The sequence below is a fragment of the Chrysochloris asiatica genome, unplaced genomic scaffold (assembly GCF_000296735.1).
Source record: "Chrysochloris asiatica unplaced genomic scaffold, ChrAsi1.0 scaffold00113, whole genome shotgun sequence".
NCBI classification, from domain to species: domain Eukaryota; kingdom Metazoa; phylum Chordata; class Mammalia; order Afrosoricida; family Chrysochloridae; genus Chrysochloris; species Chrysochloris asiatica.
In genome coordinates, this window is record NW_006408631.1 from 1,163,103 (window position 1) to 1,183,888 (window position 20,786).

At 38.6% G+C, this 20,786-nt stretch overlaps 1 protein-coding gene across 2 annotated transcripts; it reads left to right on the forward strand.

Moving 5' to 3' along the window:
- Window positions 1-2,188: 2,188 nt before the first annotated feature.
- CCNL1 (cyclin L1) lies at window positions 2,189-15,873 on the forward strand. 2 transcript variants are annotated; one of them, XM_006867942.1, is made up of 11 exons: window positions 2,189-2,850; window positions 3,096-3,170; window positions 3,707-3,816; window positions 10,144-10,264; window positions 11,389-11,453; window positions 13,171-13,270; window positions 13,376-13,480; window positions 13,812-13,953; window positions 14,299-14,410; window positions 14,503-14,601; window positions 15,083-15,873. In XM_006867942.1, exons 1-11 carry the CDS (start codon window positions 2,539-2,541, stop codon window positions 15,429-15,431), a joined length of 1,590 nt encoding a protein of 529 aa, XP_006868004.1. In that variant the 5' UTR covers window positions 2,189-2,538; the 3' UTR covers window positions 15,432-15,873. The 2 variants fall into 2 exon arrangements, with proteins under 2 accessions (XP_006868004.1, XP_006868005.1); XM_006867943.1 differs by lacking the exons at window positions 13,171-13,270; window positions 13,376-13,480; window positions 13,812-13,953; ... (1 more) ...; window positions 14,503-14,601; window positions 15,083-15,873 and adding an exon at window positions 11,690-11,714 and having other exon boundaries at window positions 2,539-2,850.
- Window positions 15,874-20,786: the final 4,913 nt, after the last annotated feature.

Below are 20,786 nucleotides of genomic sequence, written 5' to 3' on the forward strand. Positions count from 1 at the left end.
TTTTTTTTTTTTTAAAAGGAAATGAAAATGAAAAGCAAAATCACAGTTTGATGTTTTAATGCTAAACAGGTACTTCTATTAAGTGTTGGGTTAGTTCCTCCACCTGTGTTGGAGGTAGGACTAGTGAAAATATCCATATCTATTGGATGTAATTAAAGGGTACAGTCAGTGGGGAGTGAGAAATGAGCACAAAGGTGTGGAATTATTCTTGTAGTTCTGCTCCTCTGTAAATGACCGTCAAGGGGGGCGGGCACAGGGAAACTAAGTTATTAGAATTAGAGAGCACTGTTGGAGAACATGTTGTTCTTAACTTCCCAGGGACTCGACAATCAAGGTTATAATGGTTGTGTGCCAGCGACCCTATGTTTCCAAGGCTGTAAACCTTTATGGGAGGAGAAAGCCTCATTTTTATCCCATGGAGTGGCTGGTAGATTCGAACTGCTGTCCTTAAAGTTACCAGCCCAGCTTGTAATCAACTATGCTACCAAGGCTTGTTCCATAACCAAGGACCTAGAGGGTAAAAATGTATTATAAAAGGTATCAGTACTTCACCATTAGTCCATTGGAGAGGCATGGTTGAAACTCTTTAAAGGAAAGAACTTTCCACTAAGAAATACTCTTAAAAATAAGTTAATTATATTACTCTCAAGTCATTATGATTCCTGGCATGGCACTGTAGGATAAGCACTTGACCACAAGGTCAGTTTGAACATCAAGTTCAGGGTCACTGTGAGTTAGAACAGAGTCGAGAGCACTAAACACGTCATTACAAATATTAAGTGATGCTTTCATTGAAGTCAAATGCTTCAGTGAAACATATTATCAAATCGCTTTTTTTACTCTATTTTGAAATAAAGACTCACAATTAGTAGAGTTCCCTTGTATCATTTACTCAGCTTTCCCCAAAGATACCTTACATAACCATTTGTTGTTGTTAAGCGCCGTCAACGACCCTGTATAGGGTTACAGGGAGCAGGTGGTGAACTTGAACCACTGACCTTGCAGTCCAAACGACTTTGCAGTCTGACACCTTAACCCACAGCGCCACACCAGGACACCGTAACCATAGATTATAAAAACCAAGAAACTGACACACCAGACATTAGTTTTTAAATAAACTGAGGACACACATTACAAGTTTGTTATAGTATTTTAAGTATCTCAAAGAGGCCAGTACAATACACTGTTCTTCCACTAGTTTCAGTTCAACCAAAACACCAACCAAAACCACCATCTTAAACCCGTTGCCATTGAGGTGACTGAGACTCACAGAGGCGCTTGTAGGACAGAGTAGAACTGCCTCCCATGGCTTCTCAGACAGTAAATCTTGACCTAAGGAAACTACTTCATCGTTGTCCGTCAAGATGCTGGTGGGTTTGAACCTTCCCCCTAGAGCCCAAGCTTAACCCAATGTGCCACCTGGGTTACTCTTTCAGGGTTCCAACGTAGGATGGAAAACTGATTGGATTCACAGAAAAAGCTCTTGGATGAGCATGTGGTTCTTAGAGTATGGAAGTGGAGTCCTTTCTTTCCAATACTAGATTGTAGTTGTTTGATTCAGTATGTTGTTTCGTATTTGAGGGAAAACTGGGCATTTCTAGTGACGATCACAGAGAAAAAAACACACAAACGCGTTGGTTTCACTCATTCAGACTAATCACGGTCATCAGGAGCTCCTAGGCACAACCAAATGACCTCTCTAAAACTCTCTGGTAACAAGGGATTTTCCCAATTATTGCAAGGTGAGGCACTGTCTCTGGCCCGGCCTGAGTTTCCCAAAAGGCGCTGAAGCAGCCGCCCACCAGGCGTCATCACGCTTCCCCTTCGGTACGTTGAGGACCACGTGCTCCTTGGAGTGCTTTTTCTGGGAATCGATGCGGTTCACATTCCTGTTTTCTAAAAATACGTACAACAAAGTAGCCCTTTCCAGACTCCTTGCCGGTCATTTTCAATTACAAGTTCACTCAGACACGGTATCAGTTGGCACTGACTCGTTGGTCGGCGTGATTGGCGGGACTTCATGACGTCGCTGGCGAAGATAGGCCTACATTCCCTTTTGTAAATGTAGAATATCCGCGTGGAAAAGCGAAAAACTAGGGGAGACGAAATTTGGGGTGAAGGGACTCGTGCTGTACACTTTACTAAACTCGTTCGCTCAGTGATTTTAGGAAATCTAAGGCTAACACAAATCTACGGTATGTCGAAGAGCTCTTTCTGTGACTAAAAATATTACAAAAAAGGCAGCTTGAACCTGATTTAAGAGATAGGTTTTTCGCACACCTTTGGGGTCATGGGGCAAGGATCTACCGGAAACACCATCTCTCCCCGTCAGGTCATGGCCCTGGCTTTATTTTGCCCCGCCCTAGTAGGGACTAGTTGGCGTGCGTCACCGGGCGTGGTGACGTCAGGGCGGAAGCGCACGCTGCGTGAAGCGTCTTAGAACACGGCGGTCACCGGAATATCCGTCGCGCCGAGGACGCTGGTTAGTCTGGTTCTGGGTTCCGGCTGCGTTGGGCGTGCGTGTGGCTCGCTGAGACTATGGCGTCCGGGCCTCACCCGACCGCGGCCGCTACAGCCGCTGCTGCCGCCGCCTCGTCGGCTGCTCCGAGCGCGGGCGGCTCCAGCTGCGGGACGACTACCACGACGACAACCACGACGGGAGGGATCCTGATCGGCGACCGCCTGTACTCGGAAGTTTCGCTTACTATAGATCACTCGCTTATCCCGGAGGAGCGGCTCTCGCCCACCCCATCCATGCAGGATGGGCTTGACCTGCCCAGCGAGACGGACTTGCGCATCCTGGGCTGTGAGCTCATCCAGGCCGCCGGCATCCTCCTTCGGCTGCCGCAGGTGAGTGCTGCGGCCCCGGGGTCGGCCGGGCTCGCCTCTCCTGGCCCTCTCGTTCCCCGTCGTACCTCCGGTGGCCCGGACTCCCGGGGCTCTCTAGCCATGGAGGCGACTGGAGGGCAGCGAGGGAGGCCCGGGGAGCGGGCTGCTCGCGGGCGGGGGAGGCGAGCGGCGGCGGCACAAAATGGCGGCGGCGCCTGATGCCGGCCCGCCTGACCCCTGGCCTCGTTCTCTTCTCTTGTCTGCAGGTGGCGATGGCTACGGGGCAGGTGTTGTTTCATCGTTTTTTCTACTCCAAATCCTTCGTCAAACACAGTTTTGAGGTAAGCACAAAGGGTTAAGAGGGGATTTCTTCCTCCGGAAATGGGAAGGGGGGTGATGGTACCGGCCGCCAGCTTTACCCGAAAGGGAGTGGTTATCAGGCCTTTGTACCTAACCACCTAGACCCGGCGGGAGGGGGGAACCCTTGGAGTGAGTTTTAAAAAGTGCGGTTGATTTCCAGCCCAGATGCCTAATTGAATCAAGAATTACGATTTTCAACCAAAGTAAAATTCCAGCGAAATTGAGCTTTACTCTAACTCTGAAATGAGAAATTGAACAATTAAAAACAAACATGCTAGGATAAGTTTAGGAACTAGTAGTGTCTTCTAATTTTATTCTCCAAGGGTTGTCTCAGTTGTGCCCTAAAGTTTCTTCGTTGAAATATGTTTGTTATATTTTGAGTGAGGCACTTTGTTTTTTCCCAGCTTTACTGGATCATACATCAGTTTTAGCTAGCAGTTACTTCTGTTGACTTAGTCACTATGGGTCGGTACCGACCCGATGGCACCTAACAACAACAAGGGTTTTTTATTTGCAGATTGTTGCCATGGCGTGTATTAATCTTGCATCAAAAATTGAAGAAGCACCAAGAAGAATAAGAGATGTGATTAATGTATTTCACCATCTACGCCAGTTAAGAGGAAAAAGGTAAGAATGGCATTATTGAACATAGTATCTCTTATTCTGTACTGTGCACCAATCATCAAATCAAAACGTTCTTTCTTCTGAAGCTAATATGGATGCAAATGAAAACTGACTTTAATTTTAGGTTTAAAAATTCACATAGGAGCATACCAATACATAAACTTAATTTGGAAAAACTATAATTAACCAGTTATCTAAAGTTTGTAGAGGCAGTTGCATTTATGGATCCCTAAAGGTGCTGTGAAGCCAGTCCTGTGGTTTAAGATTAAACAAGAAAGGGAATGAGAATACATTGGGCTCAAGTGTGAGTGTATTTTTGTAAGTTATTTTTTCCTCTTATCTCTGGAAGACTGAAAGTTGGAAGTTTAAACAAAGTAGTTCAAGTTAATATTGTGGCAAAGTTCTCTGTAGATTGTTTTTCTGTTTGAAGTCCCAGTTAATTCTTTATCAATTGAGGTTGGCTTTTGTTAGAATACTTCTCAACATTGAACTACGATATATCGAATAATACCGGATCTGAAAGGACTGCAGGATGATAAAGTTTGAAGTTTGAAGTCAAAGGGATTAAACAGGTATTTTGTATTGGTCAGATATAGTCTCAGTGAGTGGGTTGATTGGACTGCATTTAGATGAGGCCCATTTATCCCATCTTGTTAGGAGATACAGATAAGAAACAGTATTTGCTTAACGATGTGAGAACCTATGTTTTCTTGTGAGAGAAAATAACTTACAAAGTTTCAGCTGTATGTCTTCCTGCAACTCTGTTACAGTGTTTTCTGATACATCCTGCAGAAGGATCTACTTGGTCTAGATGAGTTGTGTTTCTTTTTAAGGAATTGTGGTGGTAGACAAACTTTACTGAGTTTGGAAGGAAGTTGTTGGAAATGATTTTAAGTTGTGTTGGGGTTTGGGTGTTGGTTAGTGCCAAATCAATGCTCCACATCGTAGGTACTTACTCTTGGCTGAATCTTTAAAGTTGTCAATAGTGGAATTAATTCAGAGGCAACCTGATGGTAAAATATCCTTAAAATGATATAGCCTAATCAGAAAGTCCTGAAACATTGCTGTTCAAATCTTTTTCATGGTGTTTTTCTTACGATTTCTCCCCGCCCCATCTTTTCCCATTCACTTTAACCTTACCCAGAGAGTAATTATTGAGTATGGTTTGAGCTTATATTCTTGTATTTAGACATCAGTTTACTATTCAAATGGTTGTCTAATAAAGGCTCTCTATTTTTAATCAAAAGATTCTGTTTGCTTAAAGGAAATAGTTTTCTGGTGGTGTTCTTTGAGCTGTTGAGCCAACTATTATGTAATTACATATCATTAATTTGTTTGAACTTTTTCTGTGAGACTTAGAATTTTCTTCCTTGATGTCAAATTAGGTCTTCATAACTATAAAAACCTTGGAATTTAAAATATCCCATCTAACTGTTGTGTCTGATGTTACAGTGGTTTTTTTTTTTTTTTTTTTTTGTCATTACAGAGAAAATTATTTTGTCTCAGTCTAAAAAGTGTGATTATAGCATGAAATTTAAAAGGAGTTGTTAATTGCATGGAAGCCTTTTTTTTAAAAAAAAAAAAAAAAGCAGGATGTAAAAGTGTTTCTATGCATTTTACAAGTTTACTCAGACATATAATCTGTATATGTTATTAACTTCAACTCTTTTTTCCCTTGCAACCGACTATACAGCGACCAGCTACATTTACCAAAGCCTGGGTGATGTGGAGTGGTACATAGAGATGAAGCTGTCGTCATGGCAACAGTGAGTGAAGTATCGAAAATCCCCAAGGAGAAGCCAGTGCTCTGAGAATAGGTCACTGGAATCGGGGACTAACAGGTTGGCCACTGGTGAACCATTTAGAAAAACTCCTGTTTCTTGTTATAAGCTTTTGTCTTTGCTGTCCAAGTTATTAGAACTGTAGCTTGATATTTTTGCATAGGTTAATGTTTTTAAAGATAGTACTTTTAATGTTGTATTTTAGTTAAGTAAAGTATGTTAGTTTGTCTTAGAGATACTTAGGCATACACTAGACTCCATGGCACATAACATATCTAAGTGTAATGTGACCTTGATAATGATTAGAAGCATCATGTATTATAGTATTAGGCCACTGATTTTTAGCTCTGCTGCACATTAGAATGAAGAAGAGCTTTAAAGGTGCCCAGGTCCCATCTTGGGTTACTTGGCTTTTTCCCCTTCCGCTTTCTGTAGTTTGACTCAAAATATATGGCTGAAACATTTCAAAGAGGAAGAATACTTTTTCATAGCAGTAATTGCCAACTGTGGTTATGAATCAGTCTGCTAACCTCAAGGTCGGCAGTTCAAAACTATGAGCTGTTTCGCAGGAGAAAGAGGCTTTTTGCTCCTGTAAAGATCTGCAGCCTCGGAAACCCTGTGCAGGGGTCAGTCACTGCGTCAGAACCGACTCCACAGTACTTAACAAGTCCAAATAAATTAAGCTTCCTATAGTTTTAAGGAGTATATATATATATATATATACTCAAAGACTCGGGATAATCTATGAAATTTTTCAGACTGGTTCAACTTGTTACTGATATTTTTAATATGGTATATTTTCAAGATGTGAATGGATTTGATTTGGTTGGAAGCATCTTAAGTGATCTTGCCATTTAGTCCAACCTCCTGTGCAGTTTATTTCTGTGGCGCAGTCACTGGATTGCTAACCAGAAAGTTACTAGTTGAAACCCACCAGCTGATTCTCAGGAGAAAGATGAGACTGTCTGCTCCCATTAAGAACCCTATGCAGGTTCATTATGCATAAGAATCAGCCAGATGACAGTGGGTTATAGTTGACATTCAGCTTACACAGATAATCTCTAAAGAAAAAATATTCTTACTTTCTTTGAAGTGGGCATTACAAGATTGGGGGGGGGATATATATACACACACACACAACACACACGTATGTATGGTATGTATGTATGTATATTTTATTGAGCAGTCCTCTGTCTTGAGTATTGGTCTCCCGAAGTTGACATTGACTAGGTTACTGGTAGTTTCGTTTCTTGGAATTTGTGTCAAAGTTTCACAATATGTGTACCACATGAATGATAATATTCGTGTTAGAGCCTCCTACTTCTGTTTTATTTATTTATTTTTGTTAAATTGTATTTCAGTTAAATTAATCCTACTACAGGAAAAACAATTCCAAGAAGAAAGATGATAAATTACCAAATGTCAGAGTGTCCTATTAAAATTTGAAAGTTGATTTTGTCACCCAAGTTTACCTAAAAAACATGACATTAGAAGCTTAAAGCCGGGGAGTTAGGGCTAGAGGGGTGTTTGTGAGTTTGTTGATAATAATAATTATTTTTATGTTTCTCTGAATAGATAGTTTCTTTTTAGCAAAAGAGATTTTTAAATGCAACTTGTGGATACTTCTGCTGGTTTGTAGGAGAACTTGATTGAGGAGGAAGAAATTCAAGCAAGCTTTAATTCCATTTAATGTGCTTGTTATATATCACAGAAAGTACTAATTGATGCTTTGTTAATTTCAGTGAAGAGTAGTCTCTTCCTATACACATTTTTAGTATAAGGTAGTTATAAATTATGTATTCATTTTGTAGTTACTGATTTGGGAGGTAAAACCAGTTGCATAAAGTAAAACCACAAAGTTAACTTTTCTGCAAGTAATAGCAAGCCTAAACAAAAAGTTGAGTGTGCTAATTGAATTATAGTAAATTAATGAGTTTGGTTTGCATGACTTGTTTTGATGTTATTGGGATTTTCATGAAACAATAAAGAAAAAGGATTATGGTAGCATAGATGGAAAATAATAGTTCGTTTAAGCGCAGTTATTAAGCCTGATTTGGCACCACATCTTAGCCAGAATTCAGGCAAGCATTCAGCTAATTAACTTGAAGAGAAAATGAATCTTATCAGTATTTGAAAGCAATTCTTTTCAAATAAACTGCTTAGAGCTATCCATGGAAAATGAAAACAGTGAGATAGCTGCATTTCAACAATAATGCTGTAGTTAGTTGCCCCCTAGGTGTAGGGGCAAGAGATGAGTGACACAGCTGTCCCCCAAGAGGTATTCCTTCTAGCAGGTCCATCAGTTAAGAATCTGAGATGGATGTGTTTCTGTCTCCTTCCCCCCCCCCCCCCCCCCCAAAGCCTCCTGTAGTGACAAAACCATGAAAGTGTGTAAGATCTTTTGAATAAGTGTTTATATAGCGTGTATACATACTTCCTTATTTGTACGCAGCCCTGTTGTGGCGCTGTGGGTTAATGTGCCAGACTGCAAGTTCACCAGCTGTTCCCTCGGAACCAACTCAATGGCACTTAATACATATATATATACACATATACTAATTCAATAGCACTCAACACATATGCACATAACTGCATTTAATTGAGAGTTAAATTTGATTCGTTTTTTGTTAACTTTGTTATTCTCCAAAAAGCTACTAACTTATCCTTGTCTAATAAAACTGATTCATTATTGTGTTTTTGTAAAAAGTCCATCTAAATTGGTGGCCTCATTCCTTGCACCTTCTTAAGTGTGGTAGCTATGAGTTGAACTGAGTAAGGCCATTTTCAGCTTTGTAACAGCTATGTTTTCATTTTGTAAGCTCTACCAAGCTTAGTCCTTGATACAGTACATGTCAGAATGTTTTGAAGCAGTATAAGCATTCTAAGTTTTAATGAAAATAAAGTAAGATGCTTTTTTAAAAACACTCCATAGGGTTCATTAACATAGGCTATTTATTTACTTACAAGTCTTTAAGTAGATATTTTTTGAAATTGCTTCTTTCTGGATCTTATTAGTATGTTGAAATGGAAACTTTTATTTGTGATTATCTTTAAGAAGCAATGTTGAGATTCTGCCTCAGCGTAAAAACTTAATGAGTCTTTGGCTAAAATAGAGTATGGAGGAGTCCTGGTGTGATGCTGTAGGATAAGCGCTAGACTGCTATCTACTTAGTTGGCAGTTCAAGTCCATCAGGGTCCCTACAAATCAAAACTGACCTACCAACCCACAAATTTGTTATATATAATCAGTCAGTGCCCAGAGTCCTGAGAATAGGTGGCACAGTGCTTAGACTGCTTATCTAACCCACTGATGTGGTGATCCACTTCTTAAAGATTGGCAGCCTTAGAAACCCTATAGAGGATCTTGTATTGTCCTGTAGAGTTACTTTGAGTTGTATTTAACTCAATGGCAGTGTTTCTTTAATGTTTGTTTCTAAAAGAGATATGGCCAATTAACATAGACTGTTTAGAAAATGATAGGTTCACTTCCTTAACAATTTTAACCTAAATACAAACTTCTCAGGACACCAGTTTTAATTGTAAGGCTTAAAATAGTCTTTTACTGTGTGTAGGTTTTTCTCTGTGAAAAACAAAACAATCCTTTAAAGGCAAGGCATCAGTGCTATTTTCTAAGCATTTAGCCACTGACATACACATGGCCTTTCTGTATCATAGGAATTGTCAAAAATGTAGTCTGTTAACAGAGACTTTGAGTATGTTCCAGGTCTGTGATCTTTCCTTCTCTTTTGCAGTGCAGACTAAAATGTATTGTCTAATAGTATTGCCTAATAACTACAGCTTGGGCTGGTTCTAATTACATAACATGACCACATGGGACCTGTTCTTTCTTTTTCAATCCCTTTTTACATAGATCCCTTTGAGTTTTGAATCTTGAAATATTTCTCCTCTTTTTCTTTGGCAACTGAGCCAAATTTTTAGTTTTGAATTTTTTAAAACAAAATATAAGTAGATTTTTGTTTAAATTGTCAACGTGTAGGCTACAATAAAATAACTACTTTTTTTTTCCCTCTCACTAATTTTTATTTGTTCCCATAGAGTTGATAATTTATAAAATGAGTAAGATCATTGTAACTTTAGGGGATTTTACTAGTACTGTGTTTTTCAAAAGCATATTACTTTTGTCAGTGGTGGAAAAGGTCTTATTACTGTTATGGAGACTAATGGAGTTTGTACTAATAGTAAATCAATCAAGTCACCTAAGTTCATGTGTGTGTGCATGCATATATATACACACACACACTATTCTAAACCTAATTGGTATGAGGAAATCTGTGCAGATCATGTGGCTTAGAGTGGTGGTTTGTTTTTCCATTGCAGTGTTGAGTTAGTTCCTTTAGGAACTTAATCTAAATGTATATGTAATTAGCATAACTTGGACAGCACAAGATTAATGCTTTAACTTGTTTGCAGGAGTTTCAAAAGCTGGTTTCTGTTGCCAATAGTTGGTTGGAAGGGAAAATGGAGATGCCACAAATAAAATTTTTTGGATGTGCAAAACAGTTTTGATTTTATTTCTTACAAACTATAGGACTCCAAGCCCTCTGATCCTTGATCAGAACTACATAAACACCAAAAATCAAGTTATCAAGGCAGAGAGGAGGGTGCTAAAGGAGTTGGGATTTTGTGTTCATGTCAAGCATCCCCATAAGGTGAGTTGTAGATTACAGGAATTGCATTCGTAAGTATTCGGGGTTTTTTTGGGGGGGTTATTTTTATGAATTGATATTTATGTTAAGAAAGTTAACCTGAATTTTAAACATTCTTTTGGATATTAATATTCATAAATATATTGTTAAATACCATGGAGTCGGTTCCAACTCAAAGTGACCCAGCACAGGGTTTCCGAGGCTGTAAATCTTTACAGGAGCAGAAAGCCTCATCTTTCTCCCATGGAACTGCTAGTAGTTTTGAACTGCTGACCTTGTGGTTGGCAACCCGACTCGTAACCAAGCTACCAGAGCTCCTTAAAAATACATAAGAAGTAAACAAAGACCTATAGGTTCAAGTCATAACTGTCACTGTAGATAAACTCTTTTGCCTCTGTGGCTAAGCTCAAGTTTCTTCACCTAGAAAATGAGAGATTAAAACTCCTTGTTCTAAGTTTTTTAGCTTTATTGGAACCACTGTAGGTAATAGTTACAGCAATATCTGTTGTCAGGACTTGAGATAGAAACTTGCTGTCTGACTTTGGCAGATAACTTTTTAAAATAATGTTGTAAAGTGCTGTTGAGTAGGTTCCAACCCATAGCGGCCCTATATAGGCTTTCCAAGGAGTGGCTGGTGAGCTTGAACTCCCTACCTTGTGGTTCAAACTGAATTTACAGTCCAGCACATTAACTCATAGTGCCACACCAGGATTCCTTTTTAAATATAGTTTTTACTTATACTTTCATGTGCTTTTTCAATGCAAAAATGTTAGTGTGATTGCTTACTGTAACATCCATGTCTGAGAATTACACAGTTTGAGTTGTATCGGTTGTGCACATTCTGGCTTCTAGGGTATTTGGACTTCTAGGGTATTTGGAGAATATATTTTGGGAATTTAGAATTAATACGAGTAAATTGCTTAGCACAACATTGGCCACTTATTTTTTTTAACATTTTAGTACTTCTAAACAAAATTTTTATGAAATTTAGCAATCAACTTAACCTACATTGAATCTGTTATATTTCAGGTTGGTCCTATATTTATGCAGTTTATATTCACTGACCTCTGCTTTGAAAGAACCACCAATATGCTAAATTTGCTTTTTTTTTTTTTTCTGTCCTTCAGATCATTGTTATGTATTTACAAGTCTTAGAATGTGAACGTAATCAAACCCTGGTTCAAACTGCCTGGTAAGTTGATTTTTCTCATTTATTTCCTAGCCAGGAAAACAGAAGCAGAAATAAAGTAAGTTTCATTTTCTCTTTTCGAAATGAGATGTTTATTGTGGGGCTTTTTGTTGTTGTTTTTTTGTTTTTTAACCAAAAGGTAAATGCTTATTTCTGCTTCCTGTTTTCTTGGCTTGACTAATAACTTTGAATGGAGAACTCAATTTAACTTTGTTCTTTTTTCTACTCTTTAATTAAAGGGTAGTCCATGATGGTAAGTCATAGAACTCTGCCCTCTGCACTTCAACCCATGACCTCAGGATGGCCTGATTGGCTGCCCTGCTCTCCAGCCAATCCAGTGCAAGCTCTCATCCGAGATTCACTGAAGTGGTCCATATCCATCTGGCAGCATCTTCTAGTTCTGTCGGGGTGTTCAAAAGGATTTGTATATTTGCTTCTAGAAGTAACTATTCAACATGCCTATGTATTTAATGTATTCCTGTAACTATCAAAATGATTAGTTCATTTTTGATAGATTTGTTGTTCAGCCATTATATGAATGAAATGTTTTGTTTTTTTTTTTCCTAATTAGGTGTTTAACTACATTTCTATTTTTGGTATGTACAGTATGTATTCTACCAAGGAAACAATAACTTAACAGTTTATAATTGGCATACTATATGAATTTATAGCTGCTAGGTTATTTTAGGCAATAGAAATAAGAAGTACTTCAGTTGTAAAAGATGTTAATATTATTTAAACACTAGAATTTACATGATTGAGATAGAGATAATGTGGCTTATTTACAGACACAACACGGAGTTTGTTGTCTAGCCACAATTACTGTTGATGGTGTGGGGGACTGACTTGACATCATTTTTGTGTTCTTCTCAAGCAGATGCCCCTTTAATAACTGCCATGCTTTTTTAGATTTACTAAATATTTGAACTATTAGCAAAGTCTTACATTGCTTTGAAAAAACATGCATGACATTTTAAATGTTCTATTTAATATATTTTTGCAATTTTCATAGGTGATGGATTTTTTTTTTAAGACTATTCAATTTTAACATTCTAACATGAAAATGACTTATAAAGTATTATAAGTCATTTAGGAATGTTGCTGGATTTGTATAAAGTCTCCAGCAGTTTAGTAACTGAAACAGCTTTATCACTTATTTGTACAAAAAAAAAAAAGTATGTAAATAAGGCCTCTATGTATAGCTCTTTGCTTCCCTACCTAGATTTACTGAATCAGCTTAGTTTCCTTAATGTAAGTGTAAATTGGTGGATGCTTAACTGAAAATACCTTTTACCCCTGTCATATTTTGAGTATTTGAACGAACTTGGTGACACTGCTTTTCATTATGGATAAAGGAGAGATGGTCAATGATTAACGGCTTGAAGTATTGTTGGAGCGGTTTATCATTTTTCTGAATCTAGTTATGGCAGAGCTATCTGAAAGTGCTTACTTTAGAAGTAAGTTCTGTTTGGAATAGTAATAAGGGTTTTTTGCTTGTTTTTAAAGGCTTTTGTGATACTGGGAAGCTTTAAGAATAGTTCTAGTATTAAATTTTAACCTCTTAATTGATTTTTGAGCTAAGAATTGTTGTGCTAGACTATGAGGATGTGAATAGAAACATGAGAAGAAAAAAGAATAAAGTAGATTGAGTCTCCAATATGTAAGCTTCATAAGAACTGGTTTATTTATGTATAAAGCTTATAGTTGAAATGTTTTCCAGGAATTATATGAATGACAGCCTTCGAACCAATGTTTTTGTTCGATTTCAACCAGAGACTATAGCATGTGCTTGCATCTACCTTGCAGCTAGAGCTCTTCAGGTATGTGTGTAGCTGATTTTGTCCTATAGGATAAGTCATGAGAATTAATAGTTCTGGCAAGAATCCGAGAACATTTCTTCTAAACTACTGTTTTTTGTGATTTAGATTCCACTGCCAACTCGTCCCCACTGGTTTCTTCTTTTTGGTACTACAGAAGAGGAGATCCAGGAAATCTGCATAGAGACGCTTCGGCTTTATACCAGAAAAAAGGTCATTTTTATTCACTTGCGTTTGTGCTAAAGAGCCTTGATGGTGTAGTGGGTAATGAATTGGGCTGCTAATCACAACATAGCAGCAGCTCCAACCCACCAGACCCTCCATAGGAGAAAGAGGAGGCTGTTTGCTCCTGCCAAGATTGAGAGACTCAGAAAAAACCCTGACACGGAGAGCAGTTCTACTCTCTCCTGTAGTGTTGCTGTGAGTCAGAATCTGCTTGCTGTCAGTGGGTGTTTTGTGTGTGTGTGTGTTAGTTAATATTCTTTAGTTCTTAGAATCTAAACTTCTATGAAGGGAAAACGTTAACTCTATTTTCCTTCAACAGCCAAATTATGAAATGCTAGAAAAAGAAGTAGAAAAAAGAAAAGTAGCCTTACAAGAAGCCAAATTAAAAGCAAAGGGATTGAATCCTGATGGAACTCCAGCCCTTTCAACTCTTGGTGGATTTTCTCCAGCTTCAAAGCCATGTAAGATTGATTTATAATTGGAATGACTTGAGGGTCACTGAAAGTGTATGCTTAGAAAGCTTTAACATTTGATGATTCTGTGGAAACAATGATGTTAAACTGTTACTGTTTTCTCTCATGACAAGTCAACTGAAGCCTGAAACTTGGAAAGTCTGAGTTATGTTTTGTAACCATTTTTGGCGTAAAAGGTCTGGATTTGCTTCCTTAATGATAAGAGGCTGTGAAACGGTTCATCTCTGTAGCACATGGGATCACCATGAGTTAGAATTGACTCAGTGGCAACAGATTTGGGGTTTGACTTTTTTATCGTGGTTGTTGTTAATCTAATATATGTGTATTTTAAAGCATCACCAAGAGAAGTAAAAGCTGAGGAAAAGTCACCAGTCTCCATTACTGTGAAGACAGTCAAAAAAGAACCTGAGGATAGACAACAGGCTTCCAAAAGTCCCTACAATGGGTGAGTTATAATACTACTCTGAGGAGCCTTTTGTTTTATGTGTTTAGTTTCCCACACTGAGTGTATAATTATAATTTTCTGATTTTGTGAAGTGTAAGAAAAGACAGCAAGAGAAGTAGAAATAGTAGAAGTGCAAGTCGATCCAGGTCAAGAACACGATCACGTTCTAGATCACATACGCCAAGAAGACAGTAAGTATGTGTGTTTGTATGTGTGTGTACAACCAGGTATTTATTACCTCAAAATACTTAGAGTGTTCCCATCATTAGGTTAGTTTCAGGCAGTCAACATAAGCAAATCAGGAAAAAAGAGTTTGGGAGTGTGCTGTGGTGTGTGAGTTCAGACTACCAGTTTTGGGACTGCTAGCTCCTTCTGGCTCTTAAATGACTTGAGCACATGATAAATAATCAATAAGTTTTGGGATGGTTTGTAGAAATTGCTGATTATTGCCTCCTATATAAATGTGTATGCTTGTCTTAAGAGTCATTAAATGTTACAGGCTTGGGTAGGTTAACGAAGGGTGGGGAAATTTAGAAAAATGTCTTTAGTTTTGGCCTGTCAGTTGATAGGGTCAAACTATTCTATAGTTTTATTTTGAACCTGTTATGAGCAACCACCAGAATAATCTGTTGCCAGTACAAACTGAATCTAAAGCTCCCATTTTTATCTAAGTTACAATAACAGGCGGAGTCGGTCTGGAACTTACAGCTCAAGATCAAGAAGCAGGTCCCGCAGTCACAGTGAAAGCCCTCGAAGACATCATAATCATGGGTCACCTCACCTTAAGGCCAAGCATGCCAGAGATGATTTAAAAAGTTCAAATAGACATGGTCATAAAAGGAAAAAATCTCGTTCTCGATCTCAGAGCAAGTCTCGGGATCACTCCGATGCTGCCAAGAAGCACAGACATGAAAGGGGACATCATAGGGACAGGCGTGAAAGATCTCGTTCCTTTGAGAGGTCCCATAAAGGCAAGCACCATGGTGGCAGTCGCTCAGGACATGGCAGGCACAGGCGCTGACTTTTTCCTTCGAGCCAGCATTAAGTCTTGGTTTTGCCCATCTACGGTGTGGTGTGTGGACTCATAATCAATCAAAACATTAAAAGCAGACTGATTAGGATTTGATTTATTAAAACCCTCTAGGTCTCTAGAAACACTGAGGACATTTTTATTTTGAAAAGAACTATGTTAAATTTTTGCACATTAAAATGCCCTAGCAGTATCTAATTGGAAACCATGGTCAGGTTCAGTTGTACTTATAGTTGTGTATTGTTTATTGCTATAAGAACTGGAGCGTAAATTCTGTAAAAATGTATCTTATTTTTATACAGATAAAATTGCAGACACTGTTCTATTTAAGTGTTTATTTGTTTAAATGATGGTGAATACTTTCTTAAAACACTGGGTTTGTCTGCATGTGTAAAGATTTTTACAAGGAAATAAAATACAAATCTTGTTTGTTTTTTTAAAAAAATTGCTTCAAATATCTTATTTAAATAAATTATTAAAAAGATAAAATTTTGATAGTAAAATGGCTGTACTGGTTTTCTGACAACAAATAACTTATGTTCTTTTATTCAATTGTATATATAGTTTCAGATAGTTGAAATACATCCTATCTGTATTGTGAACTATTATTAACAGTCTTCACTATGGAAAAAGCAAGCAAGTAGTAGTCCATGCATGTAGCTTGAAATCTGATTTGCAGATGAATGCTAAGTGCTACCTCTGAAGTGAGTCTACTCTGATCAGAGTACACCTGAAATGCCAGTTGAGAGGTCCAACTGTTGAGATAGTAATACTCCTCCACTCTACACTGGAGTTCTGGTGTCACGCTGTGGGTTAATGCACCAGACTGCAAAGCCGTTTGAACTGCGAGGTGTCAGCGGTTCAAGTTCACCAGCTGCTTCTTGAAAATCCTATTCAGGGTGGCTATGGGTTGGAACTGACTCGACAGCACTTAACAACTGTCTACACTGGGAGAATTTACCAGTAAGATGAGGCCTCTGATGAGGCCTCTGATCTCAGAGAAATGAACTTTCGATGAAAAAGCCCAGGACTTATATCTAAATGATTATTTTTCCAATTCACATAGGAAAATTTTCTGAACAGTTGAAATGAATTAAATATGTTAATCACAATTGAAATATGTTACATTAATTTTCCATTAGGTTTTTGCTTTATCTACCATGATTGTCAGTTAGACCTAGCTCCATGCATTTGTGGCTGCTTCATACAAATCAGATATACTCAAAAAGATGAAGATACTGTCATTCAAGATTAAAAGGCCTCCAAAGGAAAGTTGCAGGTACACTCAACTAGTAAAAAGTGGTGACTGTTGGCTACGTGCTGACGAGTCGGTTCTGACTCATAGTGACCCTGCACAGGGTTCCCGAGGCTGTAAATCTTTATGGGAGCAGAAAGCCCCATCTTCTGCAGAACAGCTGATAGTTTCGAACTGCTGATCTTAAGGTTCACACCCCGATTCGTAACCACTATGCTACCAGAGCTCCAGGACCACATAGGTACTTAAATTTGAATCTAACCCTTACAATTGTGATTTTATGCCACATCAGTGGTTCCGTTGTACTGGCACATAGAATAAGTTTAATAGAGATCCTCAGTGAGATGTGAACAGTAACAATGAGAGCTTCATATTTGTATAAATGATGAGATTGTCAGTCCTAGTTTTGTGGTGGTGTGTCCTTAAAAATAGTTGTGATTAATGTTTTCTATATTGTCAAAATAAGTTGGCAATTTTAAAAAACCTTTTTTAGGAGAAAAAGTTTAGAGACAGTCTTAAACGTGATTAGAAAAGTAAGTAGCAAACCGTGTTTTTTATTTGTACCCAGTCCTGTGGCACTGTAAGATAAGCACTTGACTGCAAGGCTGGTTTGAACTGCAAAGTTGGCAATTCAAACTCATTACTATTGGGAAAACCCTATACAGGGTCAATATGAGTCAGAATCAACTCAGCGACACAACATTCCCCACTCCACTGCACTCCACACCCCCCACCCTTATAATTTATAAGAAAATTCTAGATAAATTATTTTATCCCCAACTGCCCCAGTACAAAATAACAGGATTTTTAAAGCAACCATAATGCTGTAATGGCCACTGAGTTGGTTCTGAGGCTGTAAATTCTATGGGAGCAGAAAGCCTCATCTGGTATAATCCACTATGCCACGAGGACTCCTTAAGCAACCATAGTATTTACATTTATAAAGTCAACGAAGCCAGACTAGCCAACCATCGCCCAGAGTTCCCGTAGTGCTAATCATGGGTTTCTATAATTCGTTCAAAACAAGGTGTGTATGTATGTTGCATTTGGCTGATAAATTTTTCATCATAAATTATTCCTTGTAATTAAAGAAATTGAGCCTTTATTTGAGGAATTTACATAACTCTGGATTTGCTGTTTATAACCTTATGTTGTCATTTGAGCACATTTTTCTATCTTGTATTTTGTGAGACCTGGTAGGTCAGAAATTTGTACGTTAAAATTTGTTGGAGTCCTTGAAACAATTTTATAAATTGATAGATATCGTGAATATGTAACAAAAATGTGGCATTTCAGCAATCTTCACATGTAGTTTGGTGACATTAATTATAATGTTCCAACATCACTCTTGTCATAAAGAGCATAGGCATATCTCCAATCTACGCTACTGTGAGGTTCCCCCTTCTACTTTACTTTAAATTAGTTTTCTGCCCAAATTGTGTTCCTTGGACCTTTTAAAATAAATTTTATTCACTTAGCAGGAATTATTGCAGCATATCAGATGAGCAAAAAAGCCATGTTGAAATTGGTTAGCCAAGGTCTTAACCCCTTCTGATAATTATTTTACACACAGAATTGGAGTCAAGAGCCAGCAAATGAGCTTTTCAGTTTACTTGAAAATGGTTGTAAATGCCAGGTGCATATAATCTCATGAGGGTTTAATGATAGGTTTTTGCCTAGAGAGAGAAGGGTAGGAAATGCCTTATGTTTAGATATGTTAAGTGCCATGGAGTTGGTTCTGACTCATAGTGAACCTGTTTAGGGTTTCCAAGGAACAGCTGGTGAGTTTGAACCACCAACCTTGTGGTTCAAACCAATCTTGTGGTCCAGTACTTAACCTACAGCCACAGCAGGATTTAAAAGGACAAGACGGTAGAGGCTATTTAGTGGAGGCAGAATAAGAGATCTGAAGGCATGCCCTGGGAGACAACTTGGCCTATTTGGCTGGAGCAATGGATTAGAGACTGCACCTTGAGGTTAGACTGTCTGGGTTCAATGTTTAGCTCCTCTCCCTATTAGTTGTGTGATCTTGCACACAATAATCACTCTGTGCTTCCAGTTAGACATATTTAGAGTTAGTGGTGAAACTTAAGGAGCTCTGGTAGCATAGTGGTTACGAATCGAGCTGCTTAATCTCATGGTCAGCAGTTCGAAACTGCCAGCTATTCAGTGGGGGAAAGATGAGGCTTTCTGCTCCTGTAAAGATTTACAGCCTTGGAAACCCTATATAGGTCACGGTTGCTATGAGTCGGAACTGACTCCACGGCACATAACAACAGTGGAACTTACTATCATATCCAGATGTGATATAACATGTAATGCACTTAGCACAGTGACAGGCATGTAGTAAATGTTCAATAAATGTTACATACTATTAGCATCGTCAGAGACTTGTGGATGCCAGATTAAGATATTTGGACTTTTATCTTGTAGACCCTGGAGCACATTGTTTAAGCAGGAAAATAGGTTGAAAGAAACTACAGTAAACTTTTTTTTAAATTTCATTTTGAAATAATTTCAGACTTAAAAAAATGGTGCAAGGAATTCCTTATAACGTTCATTCTATTTTCCTATAAATTTTAACCTTTTACCACTGTTGTTTTATTATTGTCTCTTTCTACATGTGTGCAGATTGCAGTCCCGGCGCCCTTTCTTATAAATACTTAAGTGTATAGCCTCTAACATGTGCAAATATAATGATCAAGCTCAGGAAGTTAACATTGATTTAATACTATCATCTATTGATCTTACTCAAATATTGCCAATTTTCCCAATAGTGTGCTTTTCTAGTCTAGGATCTACTCTAGTCACCCGTTACCTTTACTAGTAATGTCTGTTCAGCCTCAATGTTTCTTTTCGTCTGGGATAGTTTCTCTGTCTTTATTTTTCTTGGCCTTGAAGAGTGCAAACCAGTTTTGTAGAGTTCTTTAATTTGGGTTTGTCGGACATTGCCTCGAGATTAGATGCAAGTCAGGTGTTTGGAGCAGGAGTACAACAGAAGTCAGGTGCTTCTTATTAGGAGGTGTGCAATGTCAATTTGCCCTATTAGTGGTGGTAGTGAAGACGGTGTCTAACTAAAAAGTTAGTTTTCCCCTTTGTAATTAATAATCTTTTGGAGGAGATTCTTTTATTGTTGTTCAGTGCTGTCAAGTTGTTTCTGACTCAGCAACACTGTATAGGGCTTCCCAGAAGAGGCTGGTGGATTTGAACCACTGACTTTGTTGTTAGCATCCAGTGCTAACAACATCCTGTAGCACAACACCAGGACTCTAGAAGATGCTTTTGTTGTTGTGAAGTGCCGTTGAGTCGATTCCGACCCATAGTGACCCTGTATAGGGTTTCCAAGGAGAAGCTGGCGAGCTTGAACCACCGTCCTTGCAGGTCAAACGACTTTGCAGTCTGACACATTAGCCCACAGCGCCACACCAGGACTCCATAGAAGATACTTTAAGACCATATAAATATTTTGTTTTCCTCATAACTTCTGCCCACAGATTTTAGCATCATTGATGATTTTGACCTGAAAAAATGATTGAAAGTGGTGATTTTCTAATTCCAGCATTCCTGCTACATGTATGAGCTGGAGGCCTGCTCTCAGGAGGCCCTTCCCTCCCCCTTCATATATTCACTTATAGGTGTCATACTAGGGGCTATAATTCATTACTACCATTTTTATTTTGCTGCTTGAATGAGCCCAGCTTCTGCCACTGGTTCTTGTACCCTTTGAGACGATCATAGAAAAACTTGTTACTTGTAGGACTTTCCCAAACTCCCCACTTGAGCTTTTATAAGTTAATAACAGGAGATCCTCCCTTGGGCGTTCTTACCAGCTCTGGCTTTAGAGGGCTTGGGGTGACTTTAAAGGTCAAGAGATCTACACTGTGAATGTATAGAGCTTTTCTTGGCTGCAGTTTGCAGAACAGCTGTCATTCTGGCGCAGGACAGTCTTCCCCATGCATGATTAGTCCCCATATCCCTACACTCTGTTCTTTCCTCCTTTTAGCTTGCACTGCAAATCAATTGTTAGGGTGCCTGGTACTGTATCATCCTCAGTAGTTGCTATGTTTAGGCTATTGTTGCAGCAGCCACTA

Bases quoted from the DNA above. Each gene is read 5' to 3' on its own strand.
- CCNL1 (XM_006867942.1), top strand. From the start codon at position 2,539: ATGGCGTCCGGGCCTCACCCGACCGCGGCCGCTACAGCCGCTGCTGCC. The intron at 13,954-14,298 runs GTAAGATTGATT...TGTATTTTAAAG, and splicing joins TTCTCCAGCTTCAAAGCCAT to CATCACCAAGAGAAGTAAAA. The intron at 14,411-14,502 runs GTGAGTTATAAT...GATTTTGTGAAG, and splicing joins TCCAAAAGTCCCTACAATGG to TGTAAGAAAAGACAGCAAGA.